Raw genomic sequence first — 23,571 nt, 5'->3', positions numbered from 1 at the left:
GATCTGGAAAGATTCTGTCTGGAGGAATGGTCTAAGATCCCTTCCAATGTGTTCTCCAATCTCATAAAAAAAATATAGAAGAAGGCTCAGTGCCATTATGCTTGCAAGGGGAGGGTGCACAAAGTATTAAAAACAAGGGTGCTAATTGTGACACTTGATTTTTTTGGAAATTAATTTATAAGTTGGGAAATGTGTAATTTTGGTTGATTCCCTTGAAATATATATATATATATATATATATATATATATATATATATATATATATATATATATATATATATATACATATATATATATATATATATATATATATATATATATATATATATATATATATATATATATATATATATATATATATATATATTCCTTGCAAGTGTAAAAACTCTTGCAAATCTTAGTGGTCTGAATTGAAGTGAATACCTACATACATTAAGACAAGGGCATACAATTTTATGCTGATCTATATTTAAATCAGGGTGGGGGGTGGAGGTGGAGGACCGGACTAAAGTAATTAAAGTTACTTTCACCTCTGATTATATTGCTTAAACGTGTGCAGAGTAAAATACTTCTGGCCTGCCTACTGCTAAGTTTTTTCCAATCTGACCCCTTTAAAAAAAAAAAGACTAGTTGAAGAGCTCTGGTGTACAGGATACTGCTGGTGGGCTGGTGGCACACAGCCAATAGGATTTATAGAATTTTGGTTCAATATGACAGCGTCAAGGACAGGCTGTACACGTTAATTCCAGAAGTAGTGTTAATAGAATATCCTTTTGGCATAGTCTTGTGAGATATTAAACCTAGCTGAATAAACCATATAATAACATGGAACTGAAATCGATCACTGGCACTACGGTACAGTTCAATAATAATGGTATGTTGTATTCCTATACCCTTGACAAGACTAGCACATATATTGACAATGAAAAGTACTAAAACTGTTTTAATGGGTTTAAAAAAAAAAAACAAATGATTTTTTTTTTTTTTTTATTTAATTATTCAAAGCGATTTAGGAATATGCAATGCAGAGCGTTACTTCTATGCCGAGCGAAAAGGCTGGGGCAGCCAGATTTGGTCTATTTACTGAAAATAACTGCAAAAAAACAAAACAAAACAAAAAAAACATTTGTGAATAAAACCACAGAGAAGTTGCTGTAGCCGCTGATTAACACTATCTTTGACTGAGTTTAAAAAAAAAATTAAATGATTTGCTATCTGCTATTGAGACGTATTTCCATGGGTAGAATTTAAGGGCGGCCACATTTTACTTCTGATACTCGAGTACTTTTAAGATATGATACATTTGTACTTTCACTCATGTAACACGTTTGAATACTTCTTTCCACCCCTGCATACATATCATTAAATATCACGTGGTTAAAGCTATTTGTTGTGTTACATAGTAATATTAGTAGCACAACGTGTGAGCGTGTAGAAGTTTGCTTTTGCAAGAATTGCGAATTTTGGGAGTTGTTTGCACGCGGACCGCAGATTGGGAAGCACTGCTCTAGATCAGTTGTTTTCAACCTGTTGCACCCGAACCTTTACTGGCAAGCACAGACACAGACTTTATGACCATATGATTCGTCAAAACACAATGCTCCCTCAATCACACCATCGAAATGTATCAATCTGTAGAGGTACATTAACACCAGCAGAAAGTTTTGAGTCAACACGATTTTTTTTTTCGTCTGTTGCGTCTGTATCCCCGATAAAGTAGATTTAGTTACATTGTTTACCGTCAGGAGTTTAAGTATGATTTAATTGCACAATATTCAATAGTTAGATAATGAACTGATAATACCTCTTCAGCCAAATAAGCAGTAATTTAAGAGCACCGTTACCATTATGTAAAAGAGTATGTAGCTTGAGTTTTGTACTAAAGCAGGGTCAGTTGTTGCAGGGAAAACAAAGTTTATTTCTCAAACTGACCATTTAAAAAATGTGAAAGCAGAACACACATAAATACTTGCGACTGTAATTAGGAAGTGTACTATGTACTGCATCTTGAATGCAGTATTCAGTGTTGTAATTATAGCAGAACGAACTCACTGCAATTTGAACTTGTTTTTACTGAATAATAAACAATATGTAAATCATAAGAGCAGTCTGTGTTACATGCTCTCGGACCAAGATTTCACTGACACTGAGCATAGGAGCTGCAGCATGCTGTCTCCATATTACAACTGTACACAATTAAAGGTGAGGTCACCAACTCCATACACAACACTTGCAAAATATTAAAAATATAAACATGCTGAGTTCATTGCAGTCATTGGCTGCATAGATTAACTATTCAACAGAATGAGACAACAAACAAGAGAGTACAGACACAACAAACGTGGTTGTAATGGGGTTTAAGATTGCACATAATTAGTGGTGCATCTGGTGGTCCCTGTTGGAAACACTGGTACTTGAGATGAAACGGTTGAAAACCACTGTTCTAGATCATGCACATGTTTTTTTTTTGGTATGTTTTTGTACCCCAGAGTTCAAAAAAATTGTTCTAAACATTAAATTAAATTACAAAAATTGTGAACCAAAGGGATAGAATCAAGTGTATTGTATTTGGCAGTTTGGTCATTCCAATGTCATCCCAGCAGGGGACATCTATATTATTAGTATTATAAGTATTATAAAATGAGAAACAAACCACTTTTGAATCTTTAGAAAATTATATAACTTAGTTCTAATTTAGTTCTACACTGAACAAAAATATAAACGCAACATGCACCCATTTCAAAGATTTTACTGAGTTACAGTTCATATAAGGAAATCAGTCAATTTAAATAAATTCATTAGGCCCTAATCTATGGATTTCACATGACTGGGCATACAGATATGCATCTATTGGTCACAGATACCTTTAAAAAAAAATGTAGGGGCGTGGATCAGAAAACCAGTCAGTATCTGGTGTGACCACCATTTGCCTCATGCAGCGCAACACATCTTCGCATAGAGTTGATCAGGCTGTTAATTGTGGCCTGTGGAATGTTGTCACACTCCTCTTCAATGGCTGTGCGAAGTTGCTGGATATTGGTGGGAACTGGAACACGCTGTAGTGCACGTTGATCCAGAGCATCCCAAACATGCTCAGTGGGTGACATGTCTGGTGAGTATGCAGGCCATGGAAGAACTGGGACATTTTCAGCTTCCAGGAATTGTGTACAGATCCTTGCGACATGGGGCCGTGCATTATCGTGCTGAAACATGAGGTGATGGTGGCGGATGAATGGCACGACAATGGGCCTCAGGATCTCGTCACAGTATCTCTGTGCTTTCAAATTGCCATCGATAAAATGCAATTGTGTTCGTTGTCCGTAGCTTATGCCTGCGCATACCATAACCCCACCGCTGCCATGGGGCACTCTGTTCACAACACTGACATCAGCAAACTGCTCGCCCACACGACACCGTACATGCTGTCTGCCATCTGCCCAGTACAGTTGAAACCGGGATTCATCCGTGAAGAGCACACTTCTCCAGCGTGCCAGTGGCCATCAAAGGTGAGCATTTGCCCACTGAATTCGGTTACGATGCCAAACTGCAGTCAGGTCAAGACCCTGGTGAGGACGACGAGCATGCAGATGAGCTTCCCTGAGACTGTTTCTGACAGTTTGTGCAGAAATTCTTTGGTTGTGCAAACCCACAGTTTCATCAGCTGTCTGAGTGGCTGGTCTCAGACGATCTCGCAGGTGAAGAAGCCGGATGTGGAGGTCCTGGGCTGGCGTGGTTACAGTGGTCTGCGGTTGTGAGGCTAGTTGAATGTATTGCCAAATTCTCTAAAACGATGTTGGAGGCGGCTTATGGTAGAGAAATGAACATTCAATTCTCTGGCAACAGCTCTGGTGGACAAAACTACATATTTTAGAGTGGCTTTTTATTGTCCCCAGCGCAAGGTGCACCTGTGTAATGATCATGCTGTTTAATCAGCTTCTTGATATGCCACACCTGTCAGGTGGATGGCTTATCTTCGTAAAGGAGAAATGCTCACTAACAGGGATGTAAACAAATTTGTGCGCAAAATTTGAGATAAATAAGCTTTTTGTGCATATGGAAAATTTCTGGGATCTTATTTCAGCTCATGAAACATGGGACCAACACTTTACATGTTGCGTTTATATTTTTGTTCAGTATAGTTTTGTAAAAAAAAAAAAAAAAAAAATTCTGCTTTAATTAATTATTATTATTATTATTATTATTATTATTATTATTATTATTATTATTATTATTATTATTTTAAATAGGTGATTATTATGCCCTGTAGTGTTTTAGAAGGTCCACCAGCAGGGGGCACTGTGGGTCTGAGAGAGGTGGTTGCAACTTTTGTACATCCCTCCCAGTGGAGCCTCCTAGTGGTGACTCAGCAGAGCTGCTCTAGTAGCAGGCCTATGAAATAGAACCCTCTGTTCTGTTTTTGCAGGTAAAAGTGGATTCGCTGGGGCTTGCAGGAAAATTACAGCTGAAGGTTGACGTGGAGGCTGGGAAAGTCATTGTCAAAAAATCCAAAGATGGGCCGGAGGACAAATTCTACACGCACAATAAAAGTATGTAGTAGTAAATACTACGTCTCTTCAATTGCTGCCCTGAAAGAAATTCAAGCTGCAAGGCACTGTGTGGTTTGACTTTATAAAATGACGTAAAATGATTATGAAATGACGCCTTTACAATTTAAAATTGTTTTCTTTTGTTATTCAAACATATTGTGTGTGTTGTATAAGGAACAAATATGAATTTTATTTCCTTTTCTAGTAAAACTTACAGGTTTTACACTAAAATACTAATGCACTTAATTAACAGTCAAAGGGAACTAGAATGTAGCCAGCCACACAGTGTATTGTAAAAGATAACACATTTATTTCTTTGTTACACACTTTTCAAACTTTTTTTTAAACAACGTATGCATGTCGAGAACTCATCATCATTGGTACCTTAGGAGATAAAAAATATCTTGGATCAGTTTGTTGAAGTCTTTCTTACTCTGTTTTGCTGGTATGCTCAGTCTTGCAGCTGATTAAGTCCCAGAAGGTCCCCAATAAGCTGATGATTACAGTGGAAACAGAAAAGGAGAAAACACAGAAAAAGGAATATATCTTTGCAGATTCCAAGGTGAATTCTCATACTCTAATTCAACTGCTAAAATTAAATAAGCACAATTAACAATGTGGTTAATATCTATAGCCGCTGTGGATATTAAAGAAGGTAACACTTTACATTAAGTGTCTCTAACTACTGTGTATTTACATAGTAGTAACTTAGTAAATACATATGTACTTACCCATATTTATAATTTTATTATGCATAGTTACAATGAACTTAATCATGTGGACTTTTTTCACCATATATCCCTAAGCCTAACCGTAACCCTAGCCCTTTTCCAATATAATTGTGTACTTACATATGTTGCACAAAAAGATTAACACATTAAGTACATTGTAACTATGCATAATAGCACTGGAATTATGTGTAAGTACCCATGTATTTACCAACTACTATGTAAATACAAAGTAATTACCAAAATCAGATCTTCCCAGCAGAAATATGCACTTAAATAGATTGTAGCTAATAATTCCATTAACGTTTCCAGTCGTGCACTTCCATTCATTTACAGTTGGAGTTACTGTAAACAAGGTTTTTATTTTAAAATATGGTATCTGGCACTACACATGGTTAAATAAACATGTGTTCATATCAGCGCTTTCAGATAGAGCTGCACTTGCTTAGTTATTTCACCTGGAGGGTGCACCGCCCACCTCTTCAGTGGCTTCTTTCCTGTCATAAACATTGATTGCTATGCTTTCAGCCAGTAACATGTTATGACTCAGAAGACACTGCTGGGGTGAAATGGCCTGTGAAGTGCAACGTATTTCAGAGAACATAGAAACTTCCTTTAACCTTAGTAGTACCAGATATTTTTTAAAATGAATGAAAATACATGTTTGCTATAGCATGTGCTTCTTTCAGAACTGCACATTTTGTTCGATACAATCAGTTTAAATAGGGGAACCTTTTAAAAGCCTATATAAAAGCTGGATATGTTGTTTGTGGCTTGTCTTACGGAGGTGAGGTGTACTCAATTGATCCAAGGTCGTCTTAGTAATTTTTTTAAGCTAATCAGACGACAACTTGTTAGAATGGCTTACTGTTGTTTGCTGTGGAAGGGTTGCACTTGTAATTGCTTAAATCACTGTACTGTATGTTACATTGTGAGGCACATGTCTGGTATTTCAGAAGCGGGAAGGGTTCTGCCAACTCTTTTCAGCAGATGAAGAACAAGCATTCAGACAAATCGGTGCCTGACATGATCACCATCTTCATAGGCACCTGGAAGTTGGGTGAGCATCTCTAACCTGCTCGCACTGCCACTAAGGAAAGCAGGGTTTCAAATACACAGAGGCTATTGCTCCCATGTTATACACAAGAGACCCTTTGAACTAGAATCCAGAGGGACCTTGTTAGCTATCTTTTAAAGACAGAGAACAAGGTCATTTCTAATCAGACAAATTTGTTTTAGGGTATTTTATTACTTCAAAGAGCTATTGAGTGAACTGAGGAAAATATTATTGTCAGTAGTCACACGCAGTAAAATGCTGTCTATCTCTCAAGTTAAGTAATTCAAGGATGTCATTGTCACACAGGTGTGTTATATGCAAGGTTAATGCTCAATCTTTATCCTCCAGTCCAATCCTTAGTTTTCAAAGCCCAGTAAGAGTAGATGTGGATATACTCTTGTACAGTTACAGTGTTATCCCACATTTAGATCTGCACCAACTCAGTATGACACGAAAGATCACCTGTACGTATAGATTTTGTATGATTGCTATTTATTAATTAATTAGGAGTACCAGGCAATCCAGCAAACTGGTCTGATTTGACTTGTGCTCCTCAGCAGGAAACGCCAACCCTCCTTCTCAAATTAATTCATGGTTCCTGTCGAAGGGACAAGGGAAGACCCGCGAAGACACTGCCGACTACATCCCACACGACATCTACGTGATTGGAACACAGGAGGACCAGCAGGGAGAGAAGGAGTGGATTTTAAAAAACACTCTAATGAATATCACCAACATCGCCTTCAAACCAGTGAGAGACCTGCACCTCAGAGAGCTCCAAATGCCATTTTTATTAGTACTTCCCTTTAACTTTTTAAACTTTGTTCTTTGTAGGTGTGTAACTTTTCACTGTGCATCGATGAATCGTGATGCTGGCCTAACATAACATATTGTAATATGTATTGTTTGTATCGTGATACAAAATCAAAAGCACAAGATAGCTTATTGTAGTTCACCAAATGGTTCTTGAAAGAAGAATAAGCGTGTTTTGTATAAATACATACTCTCCCTATCTAGTTTGTTTAATATTATGTGATACATATTGATACATATTGTCTTGTGACCTGTATATTGTGATACGTATTATGGCACCCCTAGTTCTTGGTAGCTGCTGTTATGAGTAAATAGTTGAATGACCCAGGAAAGCACTTTGAACTGTTTTGATCCCAGCCATCTGTGAAATTCCCACTTTTCTCTCCCATTCGGGGTAATGAGTTTCCAGGGCTGACTGTAGCATCCTGTGACCCCCTCAATGATGTCGCTCTAAAGACTCAAACCATTCAGATTTGGATTGTACAGTAAATATGCTTGCATAGACATAGTGTTATGATAATGTAAAATGATGCACGCTTTTAAATATAAACCTGCGGTACAAATTGCAGAAGCGCTGATTAAAAAAAAACAAAATTAGCTCAGGGAGAGGTCAAACTAAAGGGACGCTACTGGTAGCCATAATCAGAATGAGGAAGTCAGCAGAAAACAGAAGGTCCAGCAACTTGGACAACTCAATATACGAGCAACAGAACAACTCAGAACGGTTGTAAATATTATAAAATTGTAAAGGAGGTTAAAACAAACGATAAAATTGTCATAGGTACTCGCTCTTTAACCCTTAGCAGTCCATTTATGCAGTACTTGTCAGGCATGTCAGGTCCAATTTATTTTCTCATACGCTGTTTACATTTTTTTTCAGACTAAAACAGGTTTAAAAGGCCCTGCATAGCAAAAGGGCATTAGTATTGCATCTCCAGCTAAGCCCCACCCCTTGTTCGCTGTATTTTTCACATACCTCTTTATAGTCGTGCATACTGATAAATCCTCTCCTGACCAAACTCCTCAATAATACGATCCAAGTCATTATTTTATTACTGATATCTCAAAAAGCTCTGCAAATGTCTGTGATATTCTTTGAGCGCTGGATGCGGAAGCAGCTATCGCCATTGAAACGTTTTCTTGGCTTTCTCCGGAGAAAAAATGACTAGAGACGTGCTTGACGTCTTTTTGATGATGTCATACCGGATCAGCCATGTGTGCCAGAGCAGTGTGAAGACGGGCATCGCCAATGCACTCGGTAAGTCAGGATCCACTACAATGTGCTGTTTGGTAATAATAATAATAATAATAATAATAATAATAATAATAATACAAACAGCATGAAACTAGAGTTTTACTTTGATTTTAATAACAGAAAAAAATTCTGATTCTTATGAAAATTTACTTGCACATGGGGGCTTCTGCCATGTGCAAATGCTTCATGATTTCAAACCGAAGTAACTAAAAATAATCTCCATTACTTTTGGTCCTGAAAAGTAATCTGATTACTTATCAATATGACATTTTTTGTACTTTACTGTAATGATTACAAGTAACTTGCTACTGTGACTAGTTAACAACCTGTGACTGTGTTGGAGCGAGTCATCAGAAAACACAGCACACACTATAGCAGGTCTCAATCACATATCATTTTGTGGTCATTTTTGGACCAACTTTTCATTAACAACTTTGATTCAAATTGAGATAGTTCATCACTATATCCTAGGCAGTCCAGAAATGAAGGAGTTATCCCTGTGTTAATATTCACTGCACTAGCTGAATGGTGCCAGAAGAGGAAGAGTGTTACCAAACACAGTTCTGACGACACTCCTGTTACGGCAATCTCCTGAATGTTGTAATGCTAATCTGATGCACATTACCAAATTGTCATACACCCCATCATGCATTATACCAAAACAAGCAATAAGAAGTACATTGCAAGGTTTCAGCTGACCAGCAGGGTACCAAGCTAAACATTTCGATAATATGACAACCAAAATACAAAGCTGGGTACCAAAGGGGCAGTGGGTGTGTCATTCATGTTCAATGGGACCTCGTTTGCATTTGTTAACAGTCACCTGACCTCTGGCAGTGAGAAGAAGGTCAGGTAAATAATAAATACAAGGGACGCAGTCAGTCTTTAAAAAAAAAAAAAAAAAAAAAAAAAGGGCCGAATGAATGCAAAGGCAAACAAGGCATATGCCTAGGGACCAAACTTGTGGTGTGGTAACAGAATGAATGTCCAAACAAGTATTGTACTCCCAAAATGTCTGTGTTTATGAAATAATAACAAAAAGGGTCGCCCCTCTACCAACGATGTTATCCACGTCCCCGTGTGTAAAATTGTGCTCTTCAAACAGTGAGGTCGTGGTCGTAACAAAAACAAAAACACAAGCAAAAGCTCCGGCCGTATGTTACGTTTTAGCACAAGGGGTTGTACTCATGCAACTGCATCCCGTGTGTACCATCAAACTCCTCCCTGCAATCAGCCCATTGCCATTGTTAATCCAATCGCTGCCTGACCCGTATCTGATCGCAATGGAGCTGTTTAGAGTACCTGCAGTTACGCACTTCCTCAAGACGGACAACTTCTGGTTTCTGCCCACCGTCGAGTCGACCCATCTATGGGGAAGTGCACTACCAATCTTACCCAGCGCCCTTTCCGATCGGGAGGGAGATTTACAGCATCGATTCTTTCTCTATCACACTGACATTCGAGCCAAGGCATGTATCTCAAAATCAAAATGCCAGGTGTTACACAGATTTCTGTACTCCATAGAATTCTGTATCCCCACATGATTCCATGACTGTGCAGATGTAGTTTTTCAATGATCGCTGGACGTGCACATGCAGTATTTCTGTGCCGGAGCCCCACTGTGTTCTCAAGCACTGCTATTGAGTTCTGCTGCAGCTTGCAACACATATTGTAAACAAGACAAAACTAATTCTGTGGCAAGATAAAATAGCAAATTTTCTAGCTATACAGTACGTTCAGCCTCCTGCATTGTTCAATACACAAAACCTTTGATTAAAATAACCTTATAATTGTTTAGTTTTTTTAAAACACATTTTCATTTTACTACATGTAAGTACTGTTCAGGAACATCAAGCTGTGTCAGTGTGGAATCATCAAGGGTACAGAATTCTATAGAGTGCAGAAATCTACCATATTTAACACCTCTACTTACTTGTATGCCAGAACATTGGTTATTTCTTTGCTCTGGAGAAAAGGTCATTTTCTTTAATGAAGCGAGTCAAAACCCACCCAATATAAACAAATAAACAAGGAAACATTATTGGCAATTTTGCATGCAGTAGACTGTAACATATTTGAGTATACATCAATGTACAGGGATGTTTTTAAGATGTTTTTATTTTCGTGGACTATTGTGGAGCTACTGTTAGTGAACAAAAGCTTGAGCACCCTTCTATATATTATCTTTTTTCAACTTCATATGGTGTTCCTTATTTATTTGAATTGTTGCCTTTTATTTAGTAAATCAGGAAATGTCATTGTCAAGCTGTGCTGCAGGATTTAAAGGGTACATCAGGACTACATGAAAAATAAAACAAACTATCCCACCTTGCTGTTCCAAATGTATTTGGTCATTGTATAATAATCCATATGTGTCCAAACATTTGCATGTCACACTGTCAATTTCCAAAATCACTATTCTGGAGCATCTCTTCTGAGCCGAAAAACTTGACTTCCATTGCAATAACACGTTGACCTGGAAGGGAAACGATGTGGCAGCCGTAGATTGGAGAGGTGGTTGCACTTGTTTACCAAGTGGTCATGTGTGACAGCATAAAAAGGAACGGAGAATCGTAATCTGTTCCTTCGCTTTGATTTAATGTAAGTAGAACCGAGAAGGACAGTGAAAGTAAACATAAACTAAAATTGTGAGTGTTGTGTTTGTGATTGTTTGTTTGTAATTGTCTCTCCTTGTCTTGTACATTACTAGACAACCAACGCAGATCCAAGGGCCAGCACTAAGCCCGAACAACACTTCACCATTGTCACAAATATAAACTTGTATCACCCACCACGAGCACTACAGCCCGCACCCAGGACTGGTGACCGTGTTTGTGTTATTATGGAACGGATATCGTTTATTATTTGGGATTGGCTGTTCTTGTTATAGACCCCGTGCTGTACACACGTGTTTAAAATTTCCAAATAAAAACATTTCCAAACCGGAAACTATTATCTCTCTCTGCTTCTTTCATGCAGTGCATCACTCCTGCACCTGCTCCCACTCAGTCACTTCGGCACAACCCTTTAACATAGGCTTCAGTTTTTTTCCAGTTTTATTTTGAAATGGATTTAGCACATCCCCTGCAGTTTAATTTTCTGTCAGATTGTGGCAAAGTGCCCGCCCCTGTGTGTATTTTGTGTTGTATGTTGTGTGTTAATGTTGGTGTATAGTCATTGGTACATGGGATATAAACGGGTCTGTGTAACACTTGTGTTTAAAATGTATATTTGTATTTAGGCAAAAGGATTGCACAGCACTTCACGTGCAAGTTAAAAGTAATAATATGTGCACACGGGAAATTGCACTTTATTAATTCACGTGCAGTTGTACCGCGACTCCAATTGAATGACTGATTAGCAATCGAGTCTCGGTACAGCTGTATAAAAGCAACATGTTTTCACTCACTCGCGGTTGTTGTGTGTTCGGTGAGTGGAGAATGGCTGTGGAGACTGAGGTAATAATAATAAAATAATAACATAAAGTAAAATATCAGCTCACCGTGTTGTTTAGTGTTTGTCTGTTTTGTTTGTCTGTTATTTTGGCTACCAGTGCCGTGTCCTGTGTTTTTGTTTGTTACAACCTTTTAATTTACTGTTCTGTTAATTCATTAAATGCTGAGCACAAAACTCCACCTCTCTGTTTATTTCCTGGTTCCTGTTTCTGGTCTAACGCCCCCTACTCCGGCCGTCTTTGTGACAGGCACCTTTAACAATAATAACCTCTTTTAAATGATTAGGATATTTGTCAATGAGCTTTTGGATTCTTTAGTGATTTTGACCATTTGACCATTCTTCAATGCAAAATTGTCCCAGTTCATTCAAATTCCAAGGACTTTAGAGCAGGACTAGGCCATTCCAGAACCTTGATTTTATTCTTCTTTAACCATTCTGAAGTAGCTTTTGTTGCATGCTTTGGATTGTTGTCTTGTTGGAACATCCAGTTGCACTTTAGAATATATTTTGTAGTGGAGGGTTTCAAATGATTTGCCAATATCTTTTGGTATGCTGTGGAATCCATTTTACCATGTATTGGAACTAAATTTCCTGTGCCATTAGAGGATAAACAGGCCCATAGAAGGATATTACCATGTCCATGCTTGTCAGTTAGTATGGTGTTCATTTATTTGTACGCTTCAGCAGACTTTCTCCAAATATATCGACAATCAGTGTGGCCCAATAGCTTGGTTTTTGTTTCATCACTCCACAAAACCTTTGACCAGAACTCATATCCACATTCGAATGCCGTTTTGCAAACTTTGAGTGATTGTCCTTGTGTAACGTTTTCTTAAGAGTGGCTTTGTCCTTGACCTGCGACCATTGAGACCTTCACCATGCAATATTTGACCATAATGACCTGTGGTTGAAATAGAAACCCCAGTCCCACTTGCAGACAATTCACTTTGAATATCTTTTGGAAGTCAATCTTGGTTGGTTATTAACCTTCTTCAGAATTTTTCTACTTGGTGAAAGAACCTTTCTTCCAGACCGAGGAAGCGTTGTGACAGAACCATGAGTTTTGTACTTCTTGATAATAGAAACAATAGTTGAAATTGGGATACTCAAATGTTTGGAAATCTTCTTGTATCCTTCTCCAGCTTTATGACAATAAGTTATTTTCTGCCTAAGGTCTTCAGATATCTCTTTACCATATTGACATATTGGCAATGACAGCAATCATCCTATTGCTAAGCCTTTTATACTTATTAAGAATGTTCCCCTACAATCCAACATTTTCTAGACAGCTCTAGAATTAGGTTCTGCATTATGATATTGATCTTGCTTGCACCTTATAGACAATACTATCATAGCATCAAAGGTTATGAATACTTATGAATTTACATTTTGGGGGGTTTTCAAAAAAAAATGCTGAAATAAATAATTGTAGACATCTGTTTCTGAAACTTGTTTTCCTCATCCACAAAAGCAATATGATGTATATATTCTGTGTAAAACTGATTTTCTCTTATTTCTGGTCTCATTTAAAGGAAGAAGACATCACATTTGCTCCCACCTATCGCTATGAGCGACACACTCATGAAAGATATGTCTATACCAAAGCCAAGGCCACTGGGGTGAGTCCCTAACATTGTAAATGAATAAATGAAGAAGCTGGGCTCTTACCAGCTCCACGCACTCCCCAAGCAGCAGAAACAACAACAACAGCAGCTTTTAAAGCCCTTTTTGACTCGAGACACCTCAAAGCGATATACATAAAAAGCACAAAACTACTGTTTTAAAGCACAGGCCCAAACAACTGCAAAGGCCAAATCAGAATAATCCAACACAATAACATTAACATACACAGCCCTAAACAAAAGGCAAAACCTATCAAATAAATCAAGTTTATTCTAAGGGATTGAACAGAATTTGAGACCAAATACGTTTTTGGAATATCAGAATTTAAGTGCCTAGATTGAAAAGCATGCATTCTCATGCGTTCTCTAATGCTCCACCAATAAACCAAGATCTTGAGACTGGAGTGCATGACTAGGGACATGGAATGAGAAGCTCTGACCTATTGCCAGGAGCAAGACCATGCCATACAGGTCATTAATAAAATACAAGTACAAAAGCAGGGTTGGGGTTAATTCATGTTTTTCAATTCCAATTCCTTTTTAAAATCAATTCCCTTTGAAGAAATTGGAATTGGATTTTATATTTTAGAGGAGGGGTCTCCAACCCTGGTCCTGGAGAGCTACTGTGGCTGCTGGTTTTTGTTTCAACCAATCTCTGAGTTACTTAATTGAACCAATTATTGGCTTAATTAGTCAAGATTAACAGGTCTTCCAGATCTTTATCCACTGATGATGTAGACACCAATAAAACCTGTTAGGTAGGGGCTCTCCAGGACCAGGGTTGGAGACCCCTGATTAGAGGCATAATAATTGTTGTGATTGTTCAACTGTTTTCGTTTGAAGACAACTGGCTAACAATGACATCAATTGAAGTAATATGTTGCCACTGTGAGAAGCTCATTTTAACAGAATACTGCTGACTGCAATTGTAAACAATGTGTTGGAATTGATTAAAAGGGAAATAGATTTGGAAATGAAATTGGGAGTTGATTTTGAAAAGGAACAGGAAATGGAACTGAAATTGAAAAATAGGAATTGAGCCAACCCTGAACACAATCATCGTAAGCACTGGTAAAAGAACCAACAGTTAAGGAGCTTTGAACTTCACAGAGGTCACAATCCATAACGTGCCTGTATAACACTAAGCACATACAAACACCACTTTTCAATCGTTTACATGTTATACAGCTTAATTATTATACAGAACTTGCTTTTGATTTTGGTTTTCTTTATAAATAGGTGATCACAGCTGTGAGAGGGTAGCTTTGTGGATATTGTTTTCATGTGCAGCATGCTACAAGAGGAACTAGGAAATATTTACTTTCAGTTTATGTTATTAAAGGCTTGCTGCTGTTCTAGAGATGGCAGCCCCTCTTCTTCCCTCATTGATTTACCCCAATCATTTAAAAGCTGGGACTGAAATGAACACCGCAGTGCAACTGTCATGTATAACTATTTATGGAGAGTAGAAGTCAGTGAGTGAAAAGGAACGGTTTGAAACACTTCTTAAAAATAAAGAAAACTGGATCTCAAAGACAGACCAAGGTACTGGGACTGTGGTAAGAAAGCAGTACAGCACACTTGCCATTTTATACAGATAGAAATATCATGTATATGACCAAAAAATAAATATGACAAATCTGTAGGCACGGCGGAGAGGGAAATCATGAAATTGAACAGATGTGTAATGCATTGTACCACGTGCATTCCAATGTGTGCTAGAGATACCCTGGATAGTGAGGAACATGGCAAACACAAAAACAAATTGTTTTAATTGTTTCCCTGCAGATGAAGTACAACCTTCCTTCTTGGTGTGACCGGGTGCTGTGGAAGTCCTATCCCATGCTGCAAAAAAAAAAAAAAAAAAAAAAAAAGGTAGTGTGAGAAAGCCTTTTTGTGTGTACTGTTTTGTCAATGTGTGTTACAGGTAAACAGCTTAGCTGTCCTATGTTAGTTAGGTTCCTGTGTGTTGTAGTTAGTGCTCAAGAAAGAGCTAGGCGTTTGTTTTGTTTATTTCTGTTTGTGTTTATTAAAAGTGAGTGTAAGCGCTAAAAAAATCAATTTCTGTGCCCTGGGTCCTGAATTAAAGGGGCAACGAACCTTGAGAGTTGGAGGATCTATTACAATATATATGTTTAACAATATATTTTGCAGTATATTGTAAGTGTATCTATACTATACACCTGAATATATTTAACAACATATTTATCAATATCGTTTTCTATATCTAAAGTATATATTGCCTTATATTTTTCTAAACTAAAATATATGAAAACAGCAATAATTTGTATATTGCGAAATGTTACATGTATTACAACCAGGTGATACCCGGTTCAAATCCCAGCTCATCCACTGACTCGTGTGACCCTGAACAAGTCACTTAACCTCCTTGTGTTCAGTCTTTCAGGTCAGACGTTCTTGTAAGTGACTCTGCAGCTGATGCATAGTTCACACACCCTAGTCTTGTATCGTGGAAAGTGCTTTGTGATGGTGGTCTAGTATGAAAGGTGCTATATAAAGATTATTATTATTATTATTATTATTATTATTATTAGATCGATTCCAGCCTAGGGGTCTGTCTGTGTGGAGTTTGCATGTTCTCCCTGTGTCTGCATGGGTTTTCTCCAGGTACTCCGGTTTCCTCCCATAGTCCAAAGATATGCTGTTCAGGTTGATTGGATTGATCCTTCTAAACTGCACTCTTTGTTTGTGTGTGTGTGTGTGTGGTGTCCTGCGATGGACTGGGGTCCCATCCAGGGTGTAGTCCTGCCTTGCACCCTGTGTCTGCCGGTTTATGCTCTGGATTTTTACATCGGGTCGGGTCGGTTTGATTAATTTGGAACCGTGAAGACCTCTACATTGTTGATGTGCCAGTGTCATGTGAGAGGGGGATTGAAACGCACATCATCCAGAAGAAGGGAAGCATAATTCATTAAAAAGGAACTGGGGGTTCAGTGAGCAAGCGAACACTGATAACCGACCACCCTTTGTATTTTGTATTTTATTTTGTGTAGGTTGGAACAAAAACATGAAGTTCACGCAGCCAGATTTCTAGATTGACGCTGCACAGCATATTGTTAATGTGTTGTTCCTGCATCCATAATAAATCATTTTCATTTTGGTAAATTAAGTGGTATTAAGATATTCTGTCATTCTTTTTTTGGTATGAGACCTGTCCTATCAATCCAGTACCAAACAGTCTGATATATCTGCCTTTTGACGGTAGGCAATTTTCGACTGAATTTGCCAGATGAATTAATTGACATTCCTTAGAAACAGTGATGGCGTGCGCTGGTAACGAGTGGAGATTAGAAGCAAAGCACAGAAAATGTAATCACACAGCAACATTTTATTATTTTTCATTTGTTTTTGTTTTCAGTAAACTCAAAATTAAATTACGTATTTTTCAAGAATGCAGTTTTAGAAATGTATTTCTACAGTGCTTAAAAAACTTAGAATACTGTTTAAAGTAGTAAAGAGAAATAAGTACTTACTTGTTTACCATGCTGACATCATTTATACCTTACATAACTTAATGCACAATGCAATAGCTGCAGCTAGGTTTTGTGAGGGGGTGTGTTTTACAGCCAGATGGATTTTAGTGGGGGGGTGTGTAGGCTGCAACCTACCTCACTTCCAATTTCTTATTCTTACTATGATTGGGAGCAAAGGCAACAGGGCGAACCAGTGATTGGATAATGTTTTTTGAGTATGTTTGGGTAGGTGCACAGATTGCCTATAATACTACTTCTGTAAATGAAAATAAAAAAGGACTCGTAGTTAATGTCACTGAGTCACGGAGCCCGAATGTTCGAATCCGAGTCACACAGGGTTGAGTCTGAGTCTTTTGCAGGCGTGACTTGAGTCCAAGTGCGACTCACGAGAAATGCGACTTGAGTCTGAGTCCCGAGTCCTAAGTCTGAGTGTAAGGTTTGAATTGCACTATTGAAGCGCTTTGTGGTTTCCATATTATGCGTTAGCTGTACAAGTTACTGAAAATGTTAATCAGATTTCAGTAATGTGTTAATGTCTAACTGCCCAACACTGGTCCCAGCACTTAGGGGTCCTCCAGACAAGCACAACATCTATCCAAATAATGAGCAACGGTGCAAAATCACTGATTTAAAACACCATCACATAGTAAGCGAAATGTAAAAAGACGAAAGCTGTTCTCTGGTTTATTAATGTATTTTTTCTGCTGGATGTACCTCTGACATCATGACCAGCGATCACTGCCCAGTCTTTGCTACATTTGAGGTTGGAGTTACATCACAGTTTGTCTCCAAAAATGGTCAGCGTTATTTTTTTACAAATGTGATATTTATTCATTTGCTTATTTGTTATTGACATATTCTGTGATGGCTTGATTGTTTGGTGTATTGTTAATTTACTTCTGCCAAATTAATTATCTGTGGCATGAAACTGACCAGATCCCCATCTACAGGGGAAACTTAACAAATAGCAGGTCCTCCAAATGTGTTCAACAGTAAGAACAAAACCAGCAGTAGCAGAATGGAATAACAGCCAGTAGCTGTGTCAGTAAACAGTACAGTTTCGTGTTTCACTGTCCGATTCTGTCTTTCAGATCCCGACAACACAGACGGTCCAGGTGGGATCAAGTTTATGAACTGTGTGGCAATTCTTAAGACTAAGTCCAAGACCAAATTCTTCACTGAGTTCCACTCTAGCTGTTTGGAGAGTAAGACTATGTTGCCATGATTTTTAGCCATGATTTTGTCCCAGATTTGACACATCCAATTTTTCACCCTGAGCACAACAATTACCCACAACTGTTCAGAAGAAATGAAGGTCAATGGTCGTCCGCCGAGCGTCTTTTACACCCAGGAACTTGAGAGCGGATGTCAGCTGGAGGACAAAGGCCAGCCCTGCAGGTGTCGTTTGAACTCACCAAGCGCCTGGTCAGTAGGGTCCGCTGTAGCATGATGAAGTGAATCAATCCCTCCCTATTCCACGGGAGCACCAGAGCCAATGTTTACTACCTGTGTGTATCCACAGCAAAGACTGGCAGCTTTGCACTGCCAAGATGCGAACTTCAATAATTACTTCATTGTACTTTGCTGTATCATATAAACATGACTTCCAACAATTGCCTTGTTTTCAGTATGTTTAACCCTATATTTAACAGCTGAATTCAGAGCATTACAGAGATCAAGCACAGCATCTCCTTAGCAACGTGACTGTTGAATTTGTCTTTCAGATTTGTAAAGAGTACCGAGGGGAAGAACAAGGAACATCAGGAGGGGTCACTGAAGGTGCGATTTGGAGCGCCCTCAGAGGTAATCACCTGACTAGACTAGCTACCTGTATCTAGATGTGAAAGATAGGCATGAATTAGCATTATCCCTGCATCTAGAATGCATGCATTACAAGTGCAGAGTGAAGTAACTCATTGCTTTCATTATGAAAAAAGAATCCAACAAAATCATTGCAGTTTTTTTCACTCAACACATTCTTCACCATACTCCAGCTGTAATATATAATGATATTCTAATATATATTATCTATATATATCTATATATATATATATATATATATATACACACATATATATATATATATATATATATATATATATATATATATATATATATATATATTTCAATATATATGATTTCAACAATTATATATATTTTAATTTCAAAATATTAAAAAGTTGAAATAAAAAATCAAGCGCTGTTACTTTCCATTTTTTAGGTCCGCGATTTAAAAGTTGAATTGTAGAAGTAAAAAAAAACATCCATAAATGATAGCTGCCTTACACTTTTGTTCAAACTAGTGCATACAATGTACAGCCTTGGACCAGGAAATAAACAAAGAGAGGTGGAGTTTGGTGGAGCTGAGCGAATGGTCTCGTTCAGCATTTAATAGTGCACAGAAAATAAAAGGTTACAAGACAAACAAAACACAGGACACGGCACTGGTAGCCAAAACAAAGAGATGAAACAAAACGGACTAACACTAAACAAACATGGTGAGCTTCTATTTGAACTATTACTATTATTATTATTATTATTACAATTATTATTACCTCCATCTCCAATCCCGTTCTCCACTCACCGAACACACAACCCCGAGTAGGTAAAAACATGCTGCTTTTATGCAGCTGTACCGAGACTCGATTGCTAATCAATCATTCAACTGGAGTCACGGTACAACTGCACATGAATTAATAAAGTGCAATTCCCGTGCTCACATATTACTTTTTACTTGCACGTGAAGTGATGTGCAATCCTCGTGCCTAAATACAAATATACATTTTGAACACTTGTGTTACACAGAGCCATTTATATCCTGTGTACCAATGACTATACACCAACATTAACACACAACCTACAACACAAAATACACACAGGGGTGGGCACTTTGCCACAGCACCCCACTCTCCATGCTTACTAAATATCCTGGTATTGCTGAATATGTAATCATCCCATATTCAAAAATAGCCAACAGATTTTAAAGTTCTTCCACCACTGCAATGGTACATATCACACTGTATATAGCACCATTATTTCTGTTACTGCTGGTGTGAAGTACCTAAAGCAGACTTTGGTAAATTAATCTTCTCAGCTCATCAAAAGATTATTAGGGCTTTGGGAGCTGGTATTTTACAGTTCTGTATTGCTGTTTCTGCTGTATCATTAATTACCACATTCAGCTGAAAAAATCTCCTAGAAGCTACATTTCTGAAGCGTGGTGGTGTCAGAAATGACCACAAGGGTTATATAGTTTCGGCCTCCTCTGCAACTGAACTGTACATTTCTGTACAAAATGGACAGAAATTACAACTGCACACCCCTAGTGGTCAACCACCATCCCGTAAGACATTCAGCTTTCAGGATGAGCTGACTCTTCCCTCTACTGCCCTCTACAGGCAAAGGCTGTGTGGCTCTCAGGTGTGCTGAATTCTGCACCACTGATTTCTCCACCCCCCTGACCCACCATGGGGAACACACGGGGGACTTCAACGGGACCATCCAGCTGCGCACCTCGGAGGGTAAGCAGAGAGAGAAGCTCTACGGTAAGAGCAGCAGGGAAGGAGAAGAAACCTTACAGCAAGAGCAGCGAGGCAGAGAGAGAAATTGTACAGTAAGAGCAGCAAGGCAGAAAGAGAAACTGTACAGTAAGAGCAGAAAGCAGAGAGAGAAACTGTACAGTAAGAGCAGCGAGGCAGAGAGAGAAACTGTACAGTAAGGGCAGCGAGGCAGAGAGAGAAACTGTACAGTAAGAGCAGCGAGGCAGAGAGAGAAACTGTACAGTAAGAGCAGCAGAGAGAGAGAAACTGTACAGTAAGAGCAGCGAGGCAGAGAGAGAAACTGTACAGTAAGAGCAGCGAGGCAGAGAGAGAAACTGTAAAGTAAGAGCAGCGAGGCAGAGAGAGAAACTGTACAGTAAGAGCAGCGAGGCAGAGAGAGAAACTGTACAGTAAGAGCAGCGAGGCAGAGAGAGAAACTGTACAGTAAGAGCAGCGAGGCAGAGAGAGAAACTGTACAGTAAGAGCAGCGAGGCAGAGAGAGAAACTGTACAGTAAGAGCAGCGAGGCAGAGAGAGAAACTGTACAGTAAGAGCAGCGAGGCAGAGAGAGAAACTGTACAGTAAGAGCAGCGAGGCAGAGAGAGAAACTGTACAGTAAGGGCAGCGAGGCAGAGAGAGAAACTGTACGGTAAGAGCAGCAGCAGAGAGAGAAACTGTACAGTAAGAGCAGTGAGGCAGAGAGAGAAACTGTACAGTAAGAGCAGCGAGGCAGAGAGAGAAACTGTACAGTAAGAGCAGCGAGGCAGAGAGAGAAACTGTACAGTAAGAGCAGAGAGAGAAACTGTACAGTAAGAGCAGTGAGGCAGAGAGAGAAACTGTACAGTAAGAGCAGAGAGAGAAACTGTACAGTAAGAGCAGTGAGGCAGAGAGAGAAACTGTACAGTAAGAGCAGAGAGAGAAACTGTACAGTAAGAGCAGCGAGGCAGAGAGAGAAACTGTACAGTAAGAGCAGCAGAGAGAGAGAAACTGTACAGTAAGAGCAGTGAGGCAGAGAGAGAAACTGTACAGTAAGAGCAGCGAGACAGAGAGAGAAACTGTACAGTAAGAGCAGAGAGAGAAACTGTACAGTAAGAGCAGTGAGGCAGAGAGAGAAACTGTACAGTAAGAGCAGAGAGAGAAACTGTACAGTAAGAGCAGTGAGGCAGAGAGAGAAACTGTACAGTAAGAGCAGCGAGAGAGAGAGAAACTGTACAGTAGCACCGAGACAGAGAGAGAAACTGTACAGTAAGAGCAGCGAGGCAGAGAGAGAAACTGTACAGTAAGAGCAGTGAGGCAGAGAGAGAAACTGTACAGTAAGAGCAGCGAGGCAGAGAGAGAAACTGTACAGTAAGAGCAGTGAGGCAGAGAGAGAAACTGTACAGTAAGAGCAGCAGAGAGAGAAACTGTACAGTAAGAGCAGAGAGAGAAACTGTACAGTAAGGGCAGCGAGACAGAGAGAGAAACTGTACAGTAAGGGCACCGAGACAGAGAGAGAAACTGTACAGTAAGGGCACGAGGCAGAGGGAGAAACTATACGGTAAGAGCAGAGAGATAAACTGCAGCTGAACCCAATCCTGGCTGAGTAGAGGAATGATGGGTTATATACAGTCAAAGGCAAAATTATTCGCCGTCATGCATAAACTATGCAAAATAAACAAATTCTATTAAAATGTGGGTGGTATCTTTGACTCTTATTATTACATTTAACCAATAAAAACATCTTGTTTTACTTTTATAAATTCATGCATGAGAAGGTTATAGTATATGGTGCTAACAAACTTACCCCAGTAAACCTTATCTAATATATACTGCTATAATTTTCTATAGGTTTTAGATTTTCCTATATGAAAAACGCACACATTATGGATAAAGGAGATTTACTTTTTTACTTTTAAGCTGTTTTTGAGAAGAATATTTATTCCAGATACTTGCTGATACTTCAATGCTATATGTTTGGCCAACTTTGTAAAGTCACACGAAGGAAATAAGTAGACATGAAAAACAGGGTTTAAGTCCGGCAGGGTGTCCTCGGCTCATCGGAGGCTGACCAGTGACCCCTGTAGTCTGGCCGGGCGCTTGTGGGGTTGCATTGTCCTCCGACGCTGTACCTCCTGGGTAGCTGCATGGTGACTCCACATTGTGTAAAGAAGCGGTCAGCAGACAGCACACGCTTTGATGGACAGCGTATGTTCATCTTCGCTGCTCCTGAGTCAGCGCAGGGGTGGTAGAGGTGAGCTGAGTCTAAATTATAATTGGGCATTTCAAATTGGGAGAAAATAACAAACAAAAACTAATTGGCAACGACTAAATTTATATAAAAAAAAAATGTTAAAAAAGAAACAACTTACACGAGTGTGTAAGATAAATTGTATGTATATTGTTTAGTTGTTTGGTACCAGTTTTTGTAAAATTGGGTGTTTTTCTCAGCAGTATCAACAACATTTGTTGAATCTCCTGACATATCTCAGAAATCTGTTGAGGTTTAGACTTCTTACTGTATTTGTAATATTACTGTAAGCAAGCACCTCAGACAGGTGACCTTAATTCTGACCTCTGATGTCTGCTTTCTCAAACGCCAATTAGCATCAAGCTTTGACTAACTTACCTTAAATTCCCTTAGGTAACATAGTTAGGACTCTTTTAATGCAAGTCTGTTTTTTAACTTGAATTCTTAACGTTATTTAAAATGTTGCATTCTCAATGTTTGCTTCCTGCAGTTCAATTTAAATGTCTATTTGCATCGCGCTTGAAAATGCCCATAATCAGTAACAGATTTGAATTGTGTGGGTTTGATGAAGCTATACCCCTTTCCCACAGGTTACCTCACTTGTCTCTGACAGACATCAGCAACCCCAATTACATGGGGGTTGGTCTGAAAGCAGGTGGTTCTCCGGATCTGCTGCCCCCCTGTTCCTGGAACTACGACCAGCCACCCAAACAGAGCCCCCCAGGCATAGGAGGGAACAGCGACCCACCCCCCCAATCCCCGCTGTCTCCCAAGAAGACTGGTCAGACGCTGCTGAGCCACGGTCAAACAGGCAAACCTGGAGAGCACCTGTAA

The 23,571-nt window shown here is 38.9% G+C and overlaps 1 protein-coding gene across 1 annotated transcript in view; it reads left to right on the top strand.

Annotated features, from left to right (window-relative positions):
- LOC121326570 (phosphatidylinositol 3,4,5-trisphosphate 5-phosphatase 1-like) overlaps positions 1-23,571 on the top strand; it is a 31,335-nt gene extending 7,764 nt beyond the window's left edge. The window contains 15 exon segments of the mRNA XM_041269909.1: positions 4,424-4,547; positions 5,003-5,109; positions 6,232-6,255; positions 6,257-6,335; positions 6,893-7,115; positions 8,315-8,407; positions 9,160-9,247; positions 13,389-13,475; positions 15,267-15,328; positions 17,666-17,769; positions 18,064-18,187; positions 18,697-18,775; positions 19,276-19,285; positions 20,371-20,517; positions 23,351-23,571. Coding sequence (XP_041125843.1) covers positions 4,424-4,547; positions 5,003-5,109; positions 6,232-6,255; positions 6,257-6,335; positions 6,893-7,115; positions 8,315-8,407; positions 9,160-9,247; positions 13,389-13,475; positions 15,267-15,328; positions 17,666-17,769; positions 18,064-18,187; positions 18,697-18,775; positions 19,276-19,285; positions 20,371-20,517; positions 23,351-23,571 — 1,572 coding nt within the window.

This window comes from Polyodon spathula, chromosome 14 (assembly GCF_017654505.1).
Source record: "Polyodon spathula isolate WHYD16114869_AA chromosome 14, ASM1765450v1, whole genome shotgun sequence".
In the NCBI taxonomy this organism is placed as follows: Eukaryota; Metazoa; Chordata; class Actinopteri; order Acipenseriformes; family Polyodontidae; genus Polyodon; species Polyodon spathula.
The sequence above is the reverse complement of the archived record's forward strand: the minus strand, read 5'-3'. Positions and strand labels throughout refer to the sequence as shown.